This window comes from Strix aluco, chromosome 18 (assembly GCF_031877795.1).
Source record: "Strix aluco isolate bStrAlu1 chromosome 18, bStrAlu1.hap1, whole genome shotgun sequence".
NCBI lineage: Eukaryota > Metazoa > Chordata > Aves > Strigiformes > Strigidae > Strix > Strix aluco.
Genome location: NC_133948.1, coordinates 14,338,366 through 14,359,136, shown reverse-complemented (window position 1 = coordinate 14,359,136; position 20,771 = coordinate 14,338,366). Strand labels below are relative to the sequence as shown.

General features: G+C 38.1%; 1 protein-coding gene across 2 annotated transcripts in view; it reads left to right on the top strand.

Moving 5' to 3' along the window:
• Positions 1-20,771, top strand: part of MED13L (mediator complex subunit 13L) — a 201,650-nt gene that overhangs the window by 144,221 nt on the left and 36,658 nt on the right. For both annotated transcript variants that reach the window (XM_074844601.1, XM_074844600.1), the window contains 10 exons: positions 220-365; positions 1,739-1,933; positions 2,314-2,505; positions 7,417-7,579; positions 8,411-8,515; positions 11,879-12,607; positions 13,866-14,088; positions 15,062-15,167; positions 15,564-15,688; positions 17,072-17,171. In XM_074844601.1, the coding sequence (XP_074700702.1) occupies positions 220-365; positions 1,739-1,933; positions 2,314-2,505; positions 7,417-7,579; positions 8,411-8,515; positions 11,879-12,607; positions 13,866-14,088; positions 15,062-15,167; positions 15,564-15,688; positions 17,072-17,171 (2,084 nt within the window). The remainder of the gene's footprint in view (positions 1-219; positions 366-1,738; positions 1,934-2,313; positions 2,506-7,416; positions 7,580-8,410; positions 8,516-11,878; positions 12,608-13,865; positions 14,089-15,061; positions 15,168-15,563; positions 15,689-17,071; positions 17,172-20,771) is intronic.

Sequence of the window (20,771 nt, the reverse complement as noted above, 5' to 3'; positions counted from 1 at the left end):
AATTGAAACAAGGAGGAAAACAGATCTTTGAGAGAGTTGCCAACATTGTCATTCTGTCATATATGGTTATCAGTCAGTCAATGAACCTGTATTCAGTAGCCACAAGTGACAAAACAGAAGAGTACATATTTGACCTCTAAGACTATGGAATCACTACCTCCTGTGAGTTCATTAACATGCCAATAAATCTGTTTCTTGTTTGTCTCGCCCCTCCTCCAGTGAACATTTGTCGTGTGCCTTCACATTCTTTCTTCACGGGGAAAGCAATGTGTGCACAAGTGTGGAGATTGCTCAACACCAGCCAATCTACCTGATCAACGAAGAGCATATCCATATGGCCCAGTGCTCACCGTCACCGTTCCAAGGTAAGTCCAGCTGGATTTGGAACTTTGTGTGACAGGGACTTCGCTCCTGGTGATGTTATCTTCAGAGGTGAATAAAGTAAGATTAAGTAACTCTTCAAACGGGTTAAATTTCTGTTCAGGAAGTTGTGGATGTAAGGGAAGATGTTGTTAGGACTTCAACACTATAGCCAGCCATAAATGGTATGGGAATTTTCCAGAGCTTTGTATTCATTAACATTGTTTTTTAAAGGTATGTGCATATAGTAAATAAAACAAATTAATCATTTTTGTTTAAAAAGACTTATTATTTAAGAGAGTGAGTGCACTGATTTGATTTTCTTTCATGGTGTCTAGGTCAGTGGGCTCAAATCTGTAACTTCAGTGCTACATGAATGCAAATACTGAGCTTATCTAATTCAGGAGTACTTCTCATTCATAGATTGTCAACTATTTTGTTTTTTTTTTCTCTAAAAAAAAGGGTATGTGTGTGAAAATGTATCAGAAACAATTAAAAAATCGAAGTATCTGTGACTGTTTGCCGTTGTAAAAGCTTAGGGTTTTACAGAATTAACTTAATGGCTCATGAAATTCATGATGCAATAGTGCTGCAATGCTCTACATCAAAAAAATTTAAGAATATTTGAGTCATTGAGTTATACTGTCTTTACTACAGTCTAAAATTATAATTTCAAAGCAATTAAAGCAAGACATCTTTATAAAATTAAATATACAGTAAACAAACACCCAGAGACTTACCAAATGAGCTTTTATAGAGATGTTAAATTATAGAAGCTTTATTGAAAAACGTTTTGTTTCTAAATGTGACGTTTTGACAGAGGCTCAGACACTTAAATCATAGAAGGTTTTATTTCAGTGAGCTGTATTCCTGACTCTCAAATCAAATATGAGTGCAAGGAAAATTGAGTGTGAATGGAAATACTTGTTGTTGAGCAGCTAGTTCTCCTTATTTGTCATCGGCTGTAGTCGTCTTCATATATTGTTACCTCTACCCTTTTTAATGCTGAGAAGTCTCTAGTACCATATGTTCCTGGTAAAAACGCTATTGTTGAATATCTGCCCTCTATTACTTCCATGTATGGTCATCCCTTTGCCATAGTGAGTGCTGTTTCAGTATGCTTAGATTAGTTCACTGTGGAAATTATTAAACTGAACTGTAAAAGGTCCATTTTTGGGTCAGTAGGGATGGCTGTACAGGAAGCTGGTGCAGTGTAACGTAGCTTTAAATTCACACCCTCACCTGATTTTGCAGTAGCTTTCCCCTGAAGACAGATCCTTAAATCAGCATGCAGATGGAACAGTGACTCCAGCCAGAGACTGGCTGCTGCCTAGTTGAAATATAAATACTGTAGGGACTGTTGTTTCTTACTTTGCAGTTTTGGTGAGCCCTTACGGTTTAAATGGTACACTCACGGGCCAGTCCTATAAGATGTCAGACCCAGCAACTCGTAAACTGATGGAGGAATGGCAGTACTTTTACCCTATGGTGCTGAAGAAAAAAGAAGGCATGAAAGAGGAAGAAGAGTTGGGATATGACAATGATTTCCCTGTGGCAGTTGAAGTCATTGTTGGTAAGTTTCAGTATTCTGCCTGAAGGATTATTTTCCTCAACATGATTTAAAAAAAACCCTAATTAATCAGAAACAGCCATTATAATTTTCCTATCTTCTCTTGTAGCTCTCTTGACACTGAAACATCTGACTAGTTATCTTGCCTCAAGCTTCTGTACTCCCTGTATCCCACATGCTATTATTCACAGTATCAAGCTACTTGTTTCAGCTCTGTACTGGTTATGGAGGGTTAGATGTATGTTAGTATGTGAAATTCCTTTGCTCTTTGTATTTCGGATAATAAGTTTTGTCTAATTGACATTGAAAACGAGTTGAAGTAGCTAGGGTTGCTGAATACTGTCAGGTATTTTTACGACTTTTATTCTTCCATTTCTTTGTAGGTGGTGTAAGGATGGTATATCCTTCAGCCTTTGTTCTCATCTCCCAGAGTGACATCCCCATGTCACAGAACACTGCCAATACTGGAGGCCATATAAATGTGGGACAGCAGGGGCTTGGAAGCGTGAAAGATCCTGCTAGTACATGTGGGATGCCACTCACTCCACCCACTTCTCCAGAGCAGGCCGTTATGGGTAAGCAATAAACTTGGGAGGCTGGAGTCAGTCTTTCATTTTTGCATAGCTCATGATAAGTGAGGATATTTATGTGAACAGTAACAGATTAAAGACAGGGAATAGACTGAAAGTTAGGAGAAGACTTTTTCTGTAGGTCTGTGGTAAATGAAAGCCAGTGCTTTAAACACCCTGAAGAATACACATCTTTAAACAAAACCTTGTGAATTCAGTTAAGCTCTGTTTTCTGTAACTGCGTTATCTTTGTGCAGTAGTGCAAATGCCTGAGGGACTAGATTCTGACCGGGTTTTAGACAGATTTTACCAGTGTTTATGAAGTGTTTATGTTTGTTTTCTTGTGTTGGGATGGGAGGAGGGTGTTGATTCATTGTGGTACAAGAGTACAGTGAACGTACAAGAATGTGTAGCTCTTTTTGTAAAGAGCTAGAAATACAGCACTTAACTAAGCATTCGTGTTGGTATAATAAACATTTGCAAATGCTAGCTACTCTTTTTGCCCAGCACAGTTGGGTTTTAATTAAGGGCCATTCAAAAGAAACACGTAAGTCTCTGTAACTGGTGAGAAGGAGCTGGGCTTCCCACATAAGGTCTGACATAGGCTCACATCACATGCAGGTGGCAAACAGAATGCTGCATATTTGTGAGTTATGTGTTGTGTCTGGCTAGAGTATGCCCCTTTCAAGTGTTTGGATCCATACTAGTTCTAATCTCAGAAGCCATCCAAATGTTTGGTATGTGTGGTACTAGATCCTCAGTATCTTGCTTCATTGAAATGAATGTGTATATCCTGTTGCTTCTCAGAAATGAAAATAAATATCTATAACCTGTCATCATCTGGAATACAGACAAGACCTTAAGATTAGTTGCTGGTAGTGTGATTATCCTGCAAAAAATTCAGAACTGTGATTTCAAATGAGAACTAAGGAACAGAGGAGTCAAATGTCTGTTTGAGTGCAATCTTCTAAGATATGTAAAGTAAAAAAAACCCCCAAACCTCATATAGAAAAAAGAAATTCAGTGATTTATTTCTTCCCCCCCCCTCAAATAATGCTTTGAAGGCATGTTTACAACTGATTATTTTTTTTCTGTGTAGTTTGTCTTCTGAACTTGCTCTTTACAGACTTGCCAGTTCTTAACAGAGTTACAAGATAGTTGACGTAGGAAGGGACCCCCGGAGATGATTTTATCCAACCCTTCTGCTCAAAGCAGGGTCAGGTACAGCAGGTTGCTCAAGACATTGTCCAGTCAGGTTTTGAATATCTCCAAGGTCAGAGGCTTCACAACCTCTCTGGGCAACCTGTTCCAATGGCTGAGCACCTTCACAGCAGAAAGTACTTATGTTTAAAGGGAATTTCCTGTATTTCAATTTATGTCCATCTCCTCTTAGCCTTTCACTTGGATACCACTGGTTATATCCGCTCTGTTCTCCCTGTCAGGTATTTGTATACATTGATAAGGTTCCTCCCCCAGCTTTCTCAGCCTCTCCTTGTAACCTTCATTAATAATAATTTCACAAGTACTGGCATGTTTTGTCCTTTGCAAATGACTATTATTTGGAATTGAGTTCTCAGTTCACAAAAGATTCTCTGAGTTGAGTCACATTAGCAAAATCATTAGAGACCACTCGCCACTGGGCAACCTTCTCCTGCTTGAACTTGTACTTTTTTTGAACTTGTTGGTTAGTGCTTACCAAACTTCACAGAGCAATAGAAGTGTTGAAGACATGAAGTTCCTACAGGTTTCTGTGAGACTGTGCAGCCATATGGGGACAAAAAAGTCTTGTTATAGCATAACTGAGGTCCAGGGAGCTACCAAGCTAGTTTAGCCTTTATTAGATAGTTCTGTCACATCAAGAGGATCAATCTTGATGCAAAGCCAAAGAAAACTAATCATCATTGGCTTCATTGCCAGGGAAGTACTCGTCTGGATTCACTTGTCCGTGAACAGTGCCTGTATATGAAGACAATCAAAGTATTTAGTATTTACTGCTAATAGTATAGAATGTGAGATTTAAATTAATTTTGAATAGTGTTTTTCAAGGCAACTGATAGTTAAAACAAGCAAAAAGCTTATTAGTAACTAACCTGAAGCAAGACATCTAAATAATAATTGACATTGAATTATTGATGCATATTTTAGTGTGCTATTGTATTTTTAAATTTTTCAGATCCCTGTTAAACTTTTACAATATCACAAAGGGATTCTACTTTAGAATATTTATAAACTATTAATATCTAAAAAGTGTTCATACTGTCCAATCTGGCATCACAGTTTCTGTTTGATCTCTGCTATTGTTTGAGGGCAATACGAAATTGTATCAGAGGGGTGCCTCTCCAGTGAACAATGAAAGGATTCCTTTATATTATATCATACACCGTTTTAAAAGACCTTGAAAAATGAGAGAAATGGATTGGAAAAATACGTCATGCAGTTCAGTAAATGGGATACATAAACTGGATTAGTCTGAAGCACGTAAATAATACTTCAGTTCTGCCCCATACTAGTGAAAATGTGGATGTAGTACCTTGTCCAGTTTTGAACACTTAAAGATGTGGACAAATTGGATAGAGTCCAGAAAAGTGCAGTGAGAGTGATTATAGATTTTGCAAACAGGACCTACAGGAAAAGATGGAAAGAATTGAGGTTGTTTAGTCTAGAGAAGAGAAATTTGAAGGAGAGACGGTGTAACAGTCTTCAGAGACATAAAAGGAGAAAAAGAATAATCTTTTCTCTGCAACCAGTATGTAATGAACCTAAACTGGAGCAAAGCAAAACTAGGTTAAACATGAGGAAAAACTTTCTCTGAGGAAGGATAAAGAAGTGTTGGAATAAATTGGCTGGTGGGAAGCTACATGATTTCCATTAGCAGAGAGGTGGGTGGGTGGGAGTTTTGGGGGTTTTGTTGGAGGGGGGGGTTGTTTGTTTGGTTTTAAAGAACAGGTTAGTCAAATGTGTTGATCCGGCTTTGATGCAGGGGATGGGCTAGATGATCTCTCCAGGTCTCTTTCAACCATATTTTCCATGTTTGTGTCTAAAGTATGTAATGAAACAAATTGTTCCTGAAACTAGGGAATGGCATTTTTCATGTGTAGAAACCAACTGCACCATAGGGATTGTGAAGTGACCTCTGGCGAGTGGCTGGTTGTGTCCTCCAGTATTTCTACCATTATGTGACAGAGTTATTCGTGTGTGTTCCAGTATTTTTTCAGTGATTTTCATGGATAAAAATTACTGTCAGTGTATGAGAACAAAATGGTTTTGTCTGCTGTGAAGTTGTGTTTCATGTTATGCCATGTATTGCTGTACTGTATAGTATAAAAATATTACAGAATTTTGAAAAACAATAATGCACTCAAATGTAACTTGAAAGCTCTGGTAGCTCCTTGGTTATCCTCTCATACCTCCTATCCTTCCCTTTCCATCATACTGCTTTTTCCTGGCAGCTGTAACTGTCCTGCTATTGATGTATGCGATGTATGTGTGTGTGCAGTATGTTTGTTTATATACACACATTCCTTCCTGCCACACCCCCACACACCCCCCTGCCAAAGGAGGACAGATTGGCTAATTCTGAAGTTTTGACCTGTTTTTTGATCATCTGTCAAGTTCACAATGTTGTAGAACATTTGAAAGCCAGTGAAATAAGTTGTTAGAGCCACAAGCCTCGGTATGTCTGGGGATTTATGGTTTTGACTGCCTCTTGGTTTTTTTAATTAGAATTCTTTACAAAAACAGAATTGGGGAAGGTCTAACTGGAGGAAAAAAAAAAAAAAAGCGTGAAGAATCAGAGAAGATACAGAGTTAGGCAGCTTGTGCACAATTTTAAAAGTTCTATTTTGAAAGTCACCTAATAGAAATCAGCAGAATTACCTTGTTAGATGCAGTGATGTATAGCAGTGAATCCTTTCAGCCTTTCATTCTTAAGGCTTCTTAAATTGCATCAGGCAGGAGGACGAAGTGTTCTGTACACTGATTTGACCTTGTTAAAATGCGGCATATCCTTCCTTACTTTTCCATCCAGAGCACAGAGTAGTGTTACTCAGTGGCCAGGCCAAATGAGCCTGCAGCTCCCTCTACTGTTGTAGTTTGTGTTTGAGGACTGTGTTGGATTTCAGTTAATGTAAAACAAAACCATATTTTGTACTAGAAGAAGAAACATCTGTTTATACAATAGCTGGTAAGGTTTCTGCATCAGAGAAAGAAATGAAGTGCAGAACATAAATCAGTTTTCAAGCTATTAAGATGTTGAAGTAATATCTTCATTTGCTGTCTCTTTGATAATCATGCATTATTACTGAGAACCTCTCAGCTGTAAGATTTTACCAAAGCAAGTTTTGATTCTCGTGTTTCAATTCAAGCATATTATAAAGAAATAACATCAGACTAATCTGTTCAGTTCTTCAGTGAGGTTTTATCTTGAGTATAAAGAACTGATTCTTGCTTGAATTAGTCTACATAAATTATTGGTTTTCTTAATAGATGCTTTTAGAACCATCCATATTATAATAAATTTAGTCTTTTAAGCAACTCATCAAAGGCAATGTAAGTTCAAGTTTAACATCCAGGATAACTGTGAAAAAACTCCTATCTGCACTACTTCTTAGAGATTCAGTACAAGGCTGTAGGGGGCTGTCTATGCTACCTCCATTTAAGCAGCAGAGTATATTATCTCACGTGAGGTGCAGTACATATACCTGGTATAACCCAGTGCCATCTTTGTTACCCCAAAGGCAAGTGTTGCATTGAAATGTAGTTTAGTCACTCTTTTATAATGATGCTTTAAGGATTTTCCAGTGAATGTGAATATCTGTGTAGTCAGTAGCCTTATAAGAGGGAAAGTCCGTTCAGGAAAAAGTATCAAATGTGAATATTAAGAACAGCTATAACATTAATGCTTAATTTATGTTGCAGGAGAAAGTGGATGCTCTCAGAGCAATATTAGCCATTCAGCTGTACAGGAGGGGACAGTCAGTGTCCAGAGTCCAAAGAAATCAGGCAAGATTGCTCCAAAATTTCACAATCATATGGTTCACCGTGTCTGGAAGGAATGCATTCTCAACAGGTCACAGTCCAAGTAAGGCAGCAGTCCTGATGGGTTTGTTTATTAATAACAGACATAGTTAAAATTCTAATAGTTTTGTCTTAGATAATGTTATTTCTCATAGAATTCTTTTGCCAGTAATCAAAGCTAATGATGCAGAACAGCATTATCAAAGAAAATATGTTGCTGTGTTCAGCTGAAAACTCCTAACACTTAACATTGTATTTGCAGTTGTGTATCTTAATGGTGACAGTCTTTGAGGTTACAAATCTATATGTGCTTTCAGCTAGATGCTTTCAGATTTATTGATTGCAGTTTCTAGCTCCAGTTGCAGTTACTAGACTGAAAGTTGGGTGACTGAAGAACAAGCAGTATATATTTGATATTTAGAATTCTAAGGGTAGTATTTGTAAAGCATTACATTACATGTGTTGGACTAAAATTCCAATCAACAAGGATATGGTAAATTCATGTTGTTAGTATCATAGGCCTTTATTACTGGAGATTTAGAGTATATTCATGGCATGGTGTGCCCTGAAATCTTTATTTTTCACTATTTCCATGCAATTTCCTCATGGGATATGTTAGAATTTCCAGATTCAGTTTAAATTGCTTGCCCCTTCCTTCTTGTGCTCAAACTCTAGACAGAGCTATCTGACGTAGAGCTGGTACCATCCTCCCACTTAAATCAAACTATAAGTTTTAAGGAGTTAGAGGGAACTACTGTTAAATACAGAATTCCATTTCAAAGGTGAAGTAGAATGAAGCAATTTGAGGGGAACATATGTGAATTTATGCATATGCATTAAAAAAATTCTGTTATACAAAAGGTGGTAACTATTAAAATAATTTTATCTTCTTCAGGAGGAATCAAATTACAACTGCAAATTTGGAAGAGGAAGTTCCTAACAATACTGTTTCTTGGGATTTTGTGGATCCAGTCCAAAGAGTCAGTTGTTCTTGTTCCAGGTGAGCTTTGAAGAGAGTAAGCATTTATCATACTGGAAGAGCCCTCTTTAATTCAGACAGAGGTACACTTACAAAAGGGAGTTATGCTTTAGCTGAGAGAAGAGGAAACTCTAATATCAAAACTGTAATCATCACTCATATTCAGGTGATTGATAAGCATCTCGTATCATTATCACTTGCAGTAGTCAACTTGAGTGGAAAAATGATCCTAGACTAGAGAATGGGGGCTAGAATCACTCAAACATTTCTCATTTGTAATGAACTCATCCTTCAGGCTTTTCAGAGATGTGAGCTTTGGAGTTTGGAGTGGTAAGACTCATGATGAAGAGGGGCAGAAGCTGCCTAAGTTTCAGAGCATCCTGACTGAGGCATAGTGCTACTGTCCCTGTTTGGAGGAAGAGTTAAAATATCCCTAAGAATCACTTTACTCCGTGTCAATCTGCCATGACTCATCGGACACCAGCGAACACCCAAGAGAGTATAAAACCTTTGCAGCATGGTCATCCACTGTCAACTGATCAAAAAGAAATCACAGCTCACTTACACAAACACTTTAAGAGTTTATTAAATTATCTGTCATCTTTGTTGAATGCTTAAAGTTCCAGTGCTACTCAGGAAGGGCAAACCAGCACCACTAATTCTGCTTAACCATTTTTAAATTTATCAGAGAGATGTTACAGGGCTAGAGAGACAGTTTCCAGTGAAATAGTTCTCTGAAACTGCTTCTACTGAAATTTTTAATTCCTAAGGGTCACCATCTACTTGTAAGATTGGTAAAGATGTTTTTATGACCTGAAGAAGTTATTCCTTAAGTGTGCACAGATGTAAATGTCATTCATATGATCAACCAGAAATACTGATTGTGCTATGCTAACCTCTTTGGTGGTTTGGGTTTTTTTCCTGTCTCATTCCCCCCCCTGTCCCCCCCGCCCCTCCCCAGCTGCAGTAGTGGTCTTTGCCAAAATAATGGTCAGCAAAACAGCCAGGCTGAAATTATTCTCTGCTTTTTGTCTGTTTGAGGCATAGATGTTTTTCTTTTCTGTCCTTTATTTTTCTCTTAACAGCGAGGCAAACTAGAAAATAATGCTGTTGTTAATAATAGTAAAATTAATATATTTTCTAACCAAATCGTGAAGCGTGGTACCCGCCACAGCAGTCTCTGCAGAGCTTTCTGTATAGATTTGGCTGTACAGAGAAATTTCGGAACATAGTGTTCTCACAATCTCCAAAGGGTTGTTGATCAGAAATTTCCATTGTCCAAAATTGAATGAAGCAAGATTGTGTCCTTGTACCTTTTGTGTTTGACTTCTCATGAAGCCAGTTCTTCTTTGTGTATTTAGAAGAAGAGATAAAGGGATGCAGAGGAATTGTGCATCATACAGGGGGCAGACAGAGTGTTCAACCTGGAAACTCTCTGCTGTATCTGAAGTGAAAGTGTTGCTCTTCTTTAGCCTTGCTCTTTACCCCTGATTATATGTTGCTTGTATGTGTATACTCAAGAATGTGGAACAGATAAATGTTTTGTCATGATGCCAAGTGTTTCTTAGGGAAAACTGAGGTCCATCTTCACCTGGAAAGCACAGGGAATCGATAGTGGACGATGGAAACCTGATTCCATGAACAGCTGCAGCTGCGTTTGCAATTTCACGCTGCCTCTTAACACCTCCAGTGATAACTACATCATGCTGGAGTTAGTAAACACAGCAACTGGGAATTTAAAGCATTATCCTTAAAATTGAGATGGTACCTGATTTCAAACAGCAGTAAAAATTTTCTGTATAGCTGCAGAAACTGGATAGCTACTGGCATATAGATATTTTTTTAGTCATGACTGTGCCCATTCTATGTATTGTACAAATGTCAAAATCTTAAATATGGAGTCTTAAAGGGTTGTCTGGTACTCAGCATCAAATTCAATCTTCTATAGACACAACTTTGTGTGTTGAAGAACAGAATGTCTAAAATAATTTTCTGTGGACAGTTAAAATATGGTGAATGATGGAGTATTAAGTCAATGAAATGTTACAAGAACATGCTTAAGGCAAATCTTCAGTTCCTAGGGCATTAGCTCCACATTATGAGTGATTGCAGCTAAAGACCATCTGCTGCAGCAGAGAATTTGCAACATGTCCTGATAACAGCAAAGCCCCCAAAGAAAGCCAGGACAATACCACACAACATGGATGGTTACAGGGAAAAGATGTAGCAAGTACAAGAAGTTGTATCTGTACCATTTGACAGCCACTGTGTACTCTAAACCGTGAATGTTTTCATAGCTAAGTCATAAAAGCAGAATTGGTTTTCTTCAATCCAGTGTCCACTTGTGATAATGTAGTTTATCTTTGTGAGCAGAAAGCATGTTACGTGTTTTGAAATGTTTTATTGCTGTCCGAGATCCTGTTGTTTATAAACAAAAATAGGGATAGAGTGATTTATTTTGAAATGGTATTTAACTTTTAAACAGGTATAAATAGTAAGCACAATACATCTTTCAATTTCTGCTTAGCTTAAAAAAAACCAAACAACAAAAAAGGCCAATAAAAATATGGACAGAGTTAGATGTCCCTGTTGTAACACCCTTGGGGACCACCATCAGCTATATGATGAAAATACTGTTTAGCAGTACCTGAAACACTGAAATTCAGTCCTGTGTTTCCCAGTCTCAAAGATACTGGATACAAATTGAAAAAAGCCATATTAAAATATGAAGCCAGTAATAAGTTTGGATATTACTGCATTTTTTGGTTTGAATTATTTTGAAATATTTATTCATGTTTTCTTCATCAGTTGGTAATTGCTTTTTGCTTTTTTTATTTTCCTTTTGTTTTTGTACTAGAGTACTTATTTTTCCTTACCTGATATGGAGGAGGAAAGCGCTATGAAAGCATCCTGCCTTGTATTGCATCTGTGAACATAACTAAAACAATTCCGATCTGTATCTTTTGTAACAGATGCTCGAGAGTGTGCAAGAGTAGTGGTGTAGTTCCACAGCAGTCATTTTATTTGAAAGGCTATCTTTCTTTAGGGTAATGAAAACAACAGTAGCTTGGATTTTTTTTTTTTTTTTTTGTTCTATTACCTTCCATCTGAGCAGCACTAAGCTTTTATAAACGTTAAATCTTTCCTTTGAATGCTATTTTCTGGAGACTGTCATTTTCCATTTTGTAGGTCAGAGAAACTGCAGCCGAGTTGGTTTAAACAACCTGGTCCAGATCATGTGACCATTCCAGAATCTGTTAAAAGATCAGGAATAGACATAAGATTTCTCAATGCTATTCTTTGGGTTTGGTCTTTTTTTTTTTCTCCCTTAGATCAGATAACCGTATAAACCATGCAGTGACTTGTTTCTGCCTCTGCTTTCAGGCACAAGGTTTTCAAACAGCGTTGTGCTGCTGGCTCAAGCCGTCCCCCAACGATAAATCAGCCGGGATTCAGCGTGGGAACATCATCATCTTCATCATTGCCACCTCCCGCCTCTTCAAAGCACAAAACAACAGAGAGACAGGAAAAAGGAGATAAACTGCAAAAAAGGCCTATGATGCCGTTTCACCATCGGCCCTCTGTGACTGAAGAGCTATGCATGGAGCAGGACACATCAGGGCAGAAACTGGGATTAGCAGGAATGGAGCCCTCCTTAGAAGTCCCTAATTCCAGAAAATACGAGAAGCCGCTATCTATACCTGCTAGAAATCCAAGCAAGCAAATTAATATGAATCCTATGGATTCACCCCATTCCCCTACTTCCCCTCTGCCTCCCACACTTAGCCCCCAGCCAAGAGGTCAGGAAGCAGAGAATCTGGACCCACCTTCCGTACCCGTAAACCCAGCACTCTATGGCAGTGGGCTGGAGCTGCAGCCCTTGCCCAGCTTAGATGACAGGACAGTCCTTGTCGGCCAGAGGTTACCTCTGATGGCAGAGGTCAGTGAGACAGCATTATACTGTGGGATAATTCAGAACAATGAGTCACTAGATAAGTGGAGGACCTATAGTGTCCCATCAAGTGACGATCCAGAGTTCAGGCCGCCAGATCTTCCGTGTGAGAGGTATGATGCCAAGATGGAAATAAACTCGGACAGCACTGCACTGAAAAGGTAAGAGTGTGCACTGATCTGAGTGGTGGTTTTATTAAATTAGAAGCATGACCAAACTCTGTTTTCAGTTGAATCTGAAACAAGTGGAAGGCTTCGCTGTAACATCAAGGATGATGTATGCTGGAGATAACATTAAACACTTAACTAGAAATGTGCTGTCGTAGTATGCCTTGGTTTTTTTATAGTTAGCTTTCTGTTGGACATTATAAGAACTGATAAATCTTTTTGCAACCTATATCACACCAATTTGAGCAAACGGAAGAGTTTTATTAAGCTTATTTCATTTGATCATTTAAAAAAAAGAAAACCTGTGTTTAGTTATACAACCTTCCAGCTATATAAATGCTTGGTTTTGAGTGGAATTCTGTTTATGGCACTGGAGAGGCACTTCAGTGTGGTTTATCCAGTTGTGTGGGTTTAAAATTGCACTGTACCACTCATTCTGTGAGTAGTAGCTGATACTATATTATGGAATAATACTGCTTTTTCATAAATTTGCTGTCAGATCTTTGAAATTGGTAGGTTTACTATTGGCTTCAGTCTCTGTAGGATTGAAACTGAAAATCCTAACAGTCTCTCTAGTCTGTACACAGAAAAGAGCAAATGCTAACTAAGCTCTTGTAACTGTTACTTAAGAAAAACTATGGCTAACATACACTGTCTTCCTCAGTGAAGAACATGAACTACCTAAATTTTAAAGAATTTTTAGCTGTCTCTTTTTTTTATCCTTTAAAACATGGATTTTCTTTTATACAAATATATTTATTTACTTACTTTTAACTTTAGCGTGAGAATTTGAATTAATTTTATGCCAGCCTAAAAATTACTTTTGCATTCTGACAATGAATAGACAAAATATACCAAAGAGAGTAGTTAATGAAATGTATAAGCTAAAATTAATTGAGGAAGATTTTTTCGAGTTATGACAACATTGATTTTGGTAATTACAATGCACTTTTCTAGGCTGAAAAGGTTTTGTGTACTTCAAAGTGTTTTTAATTATGTCGTGACAAGATTAATTCTTTTTTCGTTGTCCCAAAGTAGTTCTTAATCTGCTGAGATGCTTAATACTAAATGTAGGCAAATGCATCTTTTATTTGAGGAAAAAACATAGTTCTGCTAGATCAAGGAGGATGGAGGGAGACATGGGCTGTGTTTGTGTGTGACAGCTACAGATCTTAAGAGCTGTTGTTTTTCTTTGCTGTAAAAGGTATGTTTGTTTTGTTTCATGATGGCTTTGCTTATTTTTTACTTTCAGACTCTTAGCACAACCTAATAAACGGTTTAAAATTTTGGAAGAGCAGAAACCAGTGCAGACACTGAACTATCTTGACCCCTTGCCTCTAATACAACAACCTGGAGAAGGCCTGGGAGATGCTAGTGATCCTTACACTTTTGAAGATGGTGATATAAAGTACAGCTTCACTGGCAATAAAAAATGCAAACTTGGGGCTGAGAAGGATCCTTTGAAAAAGAACAAGGTAACATGTAAATCCAGAGTTTTATCATTAACGTTCTTCTTGGACTTGCAGTACTGCAGCACAGTATTTGCTCTACAGCTCTCAGGAAGACACAAGCCTGTTCCACAGATCAAAATGAGAGAGATTATGTATTTCTTTCCTACACTGGCTCAGAGGAGAAAACTTAATTTCACTATGGTATTTTTGACCTGGTATTTGCTGATATCCCTCTGAACCTGTATAAGACAACACTGCTGTTGCAAGGAATACTTTCTGTTTGTGTATATTCAGCTTGACCAGCAGCAGCTTCCAGATTTAAGCTAAGAAATAAAATACTTTGAGCCTTATATTCAGTTGTAGAGATGAAAGAATTTGCTGGTCTTTTTTTTTGCTTGCTTGTTTCAGCTTGACATATCACCTCACTGCAAAGCTCAGATCTCTCCAGCCCAAGTTTATCTGTCTTTCCTTGAGCAAAAGTAGGGTAGCCTTCTGCTGAGAGGATTTGTGGCAGGGATGCTGCATTGGTTTGAACATCTCCTTAGAGGTGTTCTTCCATATGTGAAAGAAAACAATTTGATCACTATTCTTTGGTCATCACCTGACCTGTATGCATGATACTTCTTATGTATTGTATCCATTATGAAGCTGTTTCATTGTCTGGCTACTCATTTGTTCTTGTGCAGGTAGCCACCACATTTAAAATTCTAGAAGATGGGTTTTCTGAAGAAATTGAGGTGGCTAATTATCTCTACTGGCTATCAAAGTTAACTGATGTATATAGAATCCTTTGTAAATCATACACAATGTTACTTCATGTTTTTCCCAATATACAGACAAAAAGCAGACAGCTGTGTTCTTTTCCCTTCTTAAATTTCTTTTTGCTTCTCAAAGTATTTAATCAAGAGCCCTGAGTTTGGCTTGACATAGGAAAACAGTTGCTCTCACATACCTTAAATTTATATCCATTAAAAAAACTCTTGGATTTTTTGTACAGTCCGAAGATGGAATTGGTACCAAGGAAATCCCCACAACGGGTCATTCTACGCCAGTTCCTGATGGAAAAGATGCCATGTCTATTTTCAGTTCTGCTCCTAAGACTGGTGAGTAAAAGCTCTTTATTTCACTCTGCAAAGCAAAAATACTCAAAGCTATGCAATAAAATCTGAAAAGAAAAAGCTCATACTGAACATTTTACTGTACCATGAGAACTATAGAGAGCTCCTGAGGTGGAAAAATCTTGATTCTGCTTGTTCTTTAGTAACATAATTTATTTTTTTTAGAATATTAAAGTTGAGCAGTAGCTACCTTCATTCTTTTCTGAATGAGTTTTGGTACTTGCTTAACACTTGAATGCAAGGCTATTTTTAGGCTACATCATAGAAAAGGAGCCTCAGTGATTCTTGCTTGTTCCCTGTTTAGAGTGAGAAATTGAAAAAAGGCGATTTTGTGTTTCTTTGCTTCCATTTTTCATGTGTTTTTCCCTTTCTTTCTGGCAGATACCCGGCAAGACAACGCTGCAGGCCGAGTAGGTTCTGGTAGCCTCACACAGGTGACGGATCTGGCTCCATCACTTCATGATCTAGATAATATCTTTGATAATTCAGATGAAGATGAGCTTGGTGTAAGTCTTTGTAGGACTGAGTGTTCTGTAGACTTAAACCTTGGCCAAAAAAAAAGAGGAGCATGGAATCCTAGTGGGGAGTGATTATCCATAATAGATAGGAGGGGGAGTTTCCAGGTAGGCAGGCTTGGATTTTAAGTGGGAAGAATTGCTAGCAAAGAGAGGTATCCTGTCAGGAGAGCCATCAAAGAGAGAACTCATTGCTGTGTATAATTCAGGAATATTAGGAGATCACTTAGGGAACACCAAAGCTTGTGTTGTCTGACAGTTTTTCAGTCATGAGGGGAACCTGTATACAACTAATTTGCTGACCCAGTCATTGCGTAGACAGGCTAAAAGAATACTTCCATAGGTGAAGCAATGTAGTTGCTTTAGAAATGCATTACATCTCATTTTGTGTCCTTAGCTTTTGTCAGTATTTTGTGTTTGTTTGAGAGTTATGGAAAGGATCACAGTTTTGTTAACTGGTGATTTGTTCTTCTACCTTGTCTGAGAAGCTGCCCAAAGAAAACTAAATTCAACCTTACTGAACTTCAGTAGTTCTCTGAAGCATGTTTCTTCCTATTTCTACAATCAGTTTATTTCAGTGCAAAGAGGAGTAGTTGCTGAATATTAGGAAATACAAAAGGAAAAGCAGATTTACATCCATTACCAGGAAACAGTCAAGACACATGAAAAGACAAAGATCTGAATAATTACTATTTTTAAACTTCATCTAATACAGCCAAGTGGTCCTAAACTGACCGATAGTAGATAATAGTGTTTAAAAGTCTAATGTCTGGTTCTTGGCAGTACTTTTCAAGTAGACCAATTTATTTACTACTCCCTGTTCTGTGGTTCCACACAAACTGCCCTTAAGATCCCAGAGTTAATATGCAAATCTACTAGAGGACTGTTCTGTCAAAATCAAAAATTACCTTTTTCTGTGAAGTTGGCCTGGACAGACCTAATGTTCTTCCTGTCTTAAAACCTGCATGTGTTGAGCAGTCCCCTGTGGTAGTCTGCTTACGGCGTTTTTACTCTCAGTGTCGTATTCTCATTATTATCTTAGAGTAGTCCAAACATGGAAGCAAGTAGTCACATGAATTTCAAGTGTCTTTGATAACATTTTCAATGTAATTTGTGTGTATCTATATATGGGGTGGGGTGGGGTGTGGATATAGGCACGCAAATATTTCAGAGACTTTTGGTTTGGTTTGGTTTAGTCTTGAAAGAGAGGAAATAGAAATCCAGACTCCTTGGGGGGAGTGGATGGGAAAGTAGAAAAATACACTTTTTTTCTTTCTTGTGAAATCTCATTCAGAGAGTTTCAGAATTTGTAATAGTTTATGAATTCTAATATTTTGTATATTTTTTAATATGGTATGATTATTCTGCTTTTAGGCTGTATCACCAGCTCTTCGGTCATCGAAAATGCCCACAGTAGGGTCTGAGGAACGCCCTGTAGGGAAGGATGGTAGAACAGCAGTACCTTACCCACCAAGTAAGTAGCAACAACTGATTTACTACTTTGTTGACAGTTAAAATCTCCTTACAGCTACCTACTGCCCTTTTGTAGGAGACTTATAAGGTCATTTTTTCAGGACTAAGAGGTGGTGTGCTTATTTTGTTCTGTAATTACCAGATGCCAATATTAAAAGAGGATAAGCAGATTTTAATGAAAACAGCGGATGGTAATTTAGACACACATTTTTAATGTGCCTACTGAGATCTGGGATGATCTTCTTCTGACATTATTGTCTTAGGTTGGAAGTATGGGAGGAATTTGTTACAAATCTTCATTTAGAAGCTATGCCCTCTGTTCTCAATTCAGTATTTAATCTGTTAGTCACACCATTACCATATCCTTCTTCAAGTATAAATCATTCTTCTTCTTAAAGAATTCAAAGAATTTGAAGCTGTGACTTACCAATTGGCCATTATGGTGCAACCTGTCTTGGAAGAAAATTGCATTCAGCATGGAGCACCTCCCCTGTGAGGACAGGCTGAGAGAGTTGGGGGTGTTCAGCCTGGAGAAGAGCAGGCTCCGGGGAGACCTTACAGAGGCCTGCCAGTGCTTAAAGGGGCTACAGGAAATATGGGGAGGGACTCTTGATCTGGAGGTGTAGAGATAGGACGAGGAGTAACAGCTTTAAACTGAAAGAGGGCAGATTTAGATTAGATATAAGGAAGAAATTTTTCACTGTGAATGTGGTGAGGCCCTGGCACAGGTTGCCCAGAGAAGCTGTGCCTGCCCCCTCCCTGGAAGGGTTCAAGGCCAGGTTGGACGGGGCTTTGGGCAACCTGGGCTAGTGGAAGGTGTCCCTGCCCATGGCAGGGGGTTGGAACTGGAGGATCTTCCCTTCCAACCCAAACCGTTCCCTGTTTCTAAGACAAATTCAGACTAAAATCACTTCAGGGTTTAATCAAGATGTGGAAGTGCATGATTAAAATCGAAGAACTATTTCTAACTGAAGACACATTGTAGACCTTTTACAGATGGTTATGGTAGAAGTGATGCTTGTGCAGGCACTACACATGCACAAGGAAGGCTACAGAAGTGCAGAAAACTTAGAAATTAAATTTAGTATGCTGAAAATGTATGAAACGCAGATTAAAACAATAGGGCTTTTTTGTAAGGACTGTGCCAACAACTATTGGGAATGACTTACTCTGAGATACATGGTCTTTCTTGCATTTCTTGCACCTGAAAGGAGGTTGTAGCGAGGTGGGTGTTGGACTCTTTTCCCAAGTAATAAGTGATAAGACAAGAGGAGATTACCTCAAGTTGTGCCAGGGGAGGTTTAGATTGGATATGAAGAAAAATGTCTTCACTGAAAGGTTTGTGAAGCATTGGAACAGGCTGCCCAGGGAAGTGTTTGAGTCACCACCCCTGGGGGTATTTAAAAGACATGTAGATGTTGTGCTTAGGGACATGGTTTAGTGGTGGACTTGTCAGTGTTAGGTTTACAGTTGGACTCGATGATCTTAAAGGTCTTTTCCAACCTCAATGATTCTGTGATTGTATTTATGTAGGTGGCTTTGCTCTTGAGATGAAAGAGGAATGTGTGTATGTATGTGTACATGTATGTGTGAGAGGAGGAAGGTTTTTGGTATAATACTAACCAATCAAATTATGAATTACAAATTACTTAGTGGTGAGGAGGAAGAATGTTTGATTTTTGTGGCTGCTATAAGCAGAAATCAAATCTCTCTGCAAATCATTCTTTAATGCCTTCTCATTAAGTTCAGCTGGTAATGAGAACAAATTGAGGAGAAGAAAAAAACAGTCTGAAGGAGATGAGTCAGAGTTTTATGGACCCATAAAAGCTGTGCTGATTTACTCAAATGTAGAAGTTTGAAGTATACAGAGATTGGATTTTGACAGGTTTAGTTGATCCATAGCTTTTTAAAATATGCAAAGCTTTTTCAAGCATGACACACATGAAAATGAATAATGATAGTTAGCCTGTTGCTGTAGGGTTGGGGGATTTTTTGTAATTAAACTTTTTTATGAATCTGCACTGCAGAATTTTGCTAACTGGAATGAGCTTGAGTGTGAGAAAATGATATACTATAGAGCTGTATGAAATAAGTTAAATAGATACACTCCACTTCTGTTTTGTAGCTGTCCCCTTGACACCAGCTGTCAAGGCATAACAGTATCTGCAGGGAACCATACATCATCATAAAGTCCTACTGACCACATTTCATTTTAACCTTCCTTTCTGTCCCCCTTTCTCCAATTTCTAAAGCACTCTTCTGTTTGTTGAAAAACAGAGGCAGTAGCTAATCCAGCTGGCGTCCTGAAGATTGTATTTCATACTAGCATTGGGTGGAAAATAGTTTTTTCCATTCTGCTGAACCTGTTTTCATATTAATTTATCCTGTATCAGGACAAGACTACGGTTGTTAAATCCAAAGAGTGAGAAAGGAAAACAAACAACTGAGTAGGGATAATTCATAGCCCATTATTTACTACTCCAGGTTGTGAAAGACTTTGGGTTCAGCTTTGACTGTTATTACCAGCAGAACTCCATTTCGAGAGGACTTCACCTATTTGAGTTTTTTCACTTTGTTTAAAGAATAAAAGAGACTTGCTGCCTCACCTCTGTGCCCAAAAGAATGAAATTCAGGTTTTGGCTCTGTCAAGGCAGAGTGGAGACACATCTTGATGTCGCCCCATCCTACAAAACTGTACTGTTAGTGTGTGTATTTGTCTATGACATATACTTCTAATTCCATCACTTATTTCTGTCTTTTTCAAATAATTTTTGAGAGTAGTGCTATGTTTCACCAGTTTATATTTCCACAATGCAGTATTTACCAGTCAGATATCCATCTGTATTTATGAATTTTCCATAATCTTTAGGCTGCAAAAGTTACTGAATACAAGTATGTCCTTGTGTCCTCAACTTGGCTTGGAGGTATGTATAGGAATGGATATGGAATTGGGCATTTAGTCTGTCAGAAAAAGTATTTAAGAAGACACCCCTATGGGAATTCACCCTTCTCTAATTGGAGTATTTTAATAGTAAATTCATCAGAGTGATGGTTACGTCCAGAGAGTGTCTGTCCTAAGTCAAGTCAGGAGAAGATAGCATATATTCTGAATTTTAAGCAAAATAAATATGGAAGCTGGTAGCTGGAAGGAAAAAGAATGTAGCTGGGGAGAAAATACAAGACTTCATTCTGATTTTTGTTAGATTGCATTACACTTTATAAAGCATTTCTGTTGGGGTTTTCATAGAATCATGGAATGGTTTGGGTTGGAAGGGACCATAAAGATAATCTAGTTCCACCCCCCCTGCCCTTCCACTAGACCAGATTTTTTGTTTTTTCTTAAAGAGGAAGAATGTACGATGGATTATGTATCTCACATTCATTTAATGAGATTCAAGGATTTTCCTGACTTAATGTCTTGTGATGCAAAATTATAATTTTGTGGCTTCCTCTGACACTTATCATTTTTGGATGCCTGGCAGTCTGATTCTTAGGCAAAATTGCCTGTTTGTGTTAGCAACAGTAGCCTGTCTTCTCTTCTGGAGTTAAGTCGCCATGGACCAAATGAGACTACAATGACTGTATGTCAATGGAAAAATGC